Here is a 2,716-nt window from a genome sequence, read left to right on the forward strand (position 1 = left end):
ATATACACAACTCAAATAATGGAAATAACAGCGACAACACGAAATCCTATAGTTAAGACTAAGTAGAAGTCAAGGAAAGGCAGGGAATCTACTAAGCATGTTGCACATAGTTCAGATAATCATTTAATACACGTAGACATGCTATTCTATGCTAATTAGGATAATTACACATTCTAGTATAACTTAATTAAAGTGAAACAAGTAAATTACTTGGTGAAAATGGAGTTTTACAACAAATAGCCTGTGTACGCACTCGTCACTTCACGTACACGACGCTCACATATCACAACAGTATCAAATCCTAAGGGGAGTTCCCCCACACAAGGTTAGGCAAGCCACTTACCTCGAACCAAGCTCAATCAATCGGTAACAATGCCGAATATCCATCTCCAAATGGCCCAAATCTAACCAAAAGCAATTACATATCATAATACAATTATAATAGACAAATCTAATTAATGAAATCAAAACTTTAATAAGAAATTCAAAAATCTCCCTAAAAAGTCTCCCCAGGCCCACGTCTCGGAATCGGATAAAGTCACAAAATATGAACACTCATTCACTCACGAGTTCACTCGTACCAAAATTATTCATTCTGATACCAAAATCTTGATCAAAACACCAAAATTCGGCCTAACAACTTTTCTCAAATTTTTCCCAATTTTCCACACCAAATCACTAATTTAATGATGAAATTAAACACATAATCATGGGAATTAACCAAAACTAGGTAAGAATCACTTACCCCAAACACCCACGTGGAAATTTTTCCAAAAATTGCCTAATTCCGAGCTCTCAAGCCCAAATGGTGAAAAATGACATAAACCCTCGATTTTGAAATTTTAAATTTGCCCGGGTGAATCCTTCTTCGCGAATGCGGCATCACTCTCACGTTCGCATTGAACAAATATTTACTGATCAAAACTCCTCTTTAGCGTACGCAAGGGACCTCTCACAAACGCATACCTTCCACTTCCTGATGCTTCGCGAACTCGGTAACCACTACGCGAATGCGTAGAACAATTCCTTGGGTTCCCCAGCTGCTCCACTTCCTCTATGTGAACGCGATGTCCTTCACGCGTTCGCGATGCACTGATTGTCAAACCTTCGCGAACGCATCCCCATCTTCTCGAATGTTAAGAACAAATTCATCTGGCCTCCTGATGCCTTACCCGAACGCGAGACCTCCCTCGCGAACGCGATTAAGGAAACTAGAAACAAAGACACTAGATTTTCTACAATCTTTTCCTAAGTCCAAAAGGTCTGTTACCCACACGAAATCAAACTAAAGCCCCCGGGACCTCAACCAAACATACCTATCAGTCCTATAATACCATACAAACTTAGTCGGGCCTTCAAATCACATCAAACAACACTGAAAACATGAATCACCCTCTAATCCAAACTTAATGAACTTGAAACTTCAAATTTCTATAGCCGATGCCGAAACCTATCAAACCACATCCGATTGACCCCAAATTTTTCACACAAGTCATATTCAACATTGTAGACCTACTCCCACTTTCAGAATCGAAGTCCGACCCCGATATCAAAAAGTCCACTTCCGGTCAAAATCTCCACAAATTTGACTTTCACCATTTCAAGCCTAAATCAACTATAGACCTTCAAACCACAATCCGGATACACCCCTAAGTTCAGAATCACCCAATGGAGCTAATGGAACTGACTAAACTTCATTTTAGAGTCGCCTTCACAATTTTCTGACTACGATCAAAATCCTAAGAGTTAAGCTTCTGTCTTAGGGACTAAGTGTCCCAAAACACTCCAAAACCAAAAACAAAACCTCCTGACAATTCACATAAGTAGAAAAAGATACGGGGGAAGCAGTTAATAAGGGATCGCGACAATTACTCTCAAAACGATCGGCCGGGTCGTCACATCCTTCCCCTCTTAAAACAATCGTTGGTACTCGAACAAGCATAGAGACATACCATAAATGGTGAAAAGATGATGATAATGGCTGCGCATATCATGCTCGGTCTTCCAAGCCACCTCTTTGACCGGTTAACCTCTCCACTGGACCTTTGCTGAAGCAATGTTCTTTGACCTCAACTTTCGAACCTGCCTGTCCAAAATAGCCACGGGCTCCTTAACATAAGATAGATCCTTGTCCAGCTGAACTGAGATAAAATCCAACACATGAGATGGATCACCGTGATACTTCCGGAGCATAGAAACATGGAATACTAGATGAACTCCTACTAGACTAGGAGGTAAGGCAAGCTCATAAGCAACCTTCCCAACTTTCCGCGACACCTCAAATGGACCAATTAACCTTAGGCTCAACTTTCCCTTCTTCCCGAACCTCATAACACCCTTCATAGGTGAAACTCGAAGCAAGAGCCACTCCCCAACCATGAATGCAACATCGCGAACCTTCCAATCTGCATAACTCTTTTGTCTGGACTGGACTGTGTGAAGTCTATCTTGAATCACCTTAACCTTCTCCAAGGCATCCTAAACCAAGTCTGTACCCAATAACCTAGTCTCGCTCGGCTCAAACCAACCTATTGAAGACCGACACTGCCTACTATACATAGCCTCATACGATGCCATCTGAATGTTGGACTGATAACTGTTGTTGTAGGCAAACTCCCCATGTGGCAAGAACTGATCCCAAGAACCTTCAAACTCCATCACACACGCACAGACCTCAAGAATCTAAATAGTGCGCTAGCACTGTCCGTCCGTCTAC

At 41.7% G+C, this 2,716-nt stretch overlaps 1 protein-coding gene across 1 annotated transcript; it reads right to left on the minus strand.

The window, feature by feature from the left end:
* Nucleotides 1-2,025: 2,025 nt before the first annotated feature.
* Nucleotides 2,026-2,379, minus strand: LOC138869636 (uncharacterized). Its single transcript, XM_070147270.1, has one exon. It carries the CDS (start codon nt 2,377-2,379, stop codon nt 2,026-2,028), a length of 354 nt encoding a protein of 117 aa, XP_070003371.1.
* Nucleotides 2,380-2,716: the final 337 nt, after the last annotated feature.

Source organism: Nicotiana sylvestris, chromosome 5 (assembly GCF_000393655.2).
Source record: "Nicotiana sylvestris chromosome 5, ASM39365v2, whole genome shotgun sequence".
Taxonomy (NCBI): domain Eukaryota; kingdom Viridiplantae; phylum Streptophyta; class Magnoliopsida; order Solanales; family Solanaceae; genus Nicotiana; species Nicotiana sylvestris.

Excerpts from the sequence above, each read along its gene's own strand:
- LOC138869636 (XM_070147270.1), bottom strand. The coding sequence starts at position 2,379 with ATGGTTGGGGAGTGGCTCTTGCTTCGAGTTTCACCTATGAAGGGTGTT.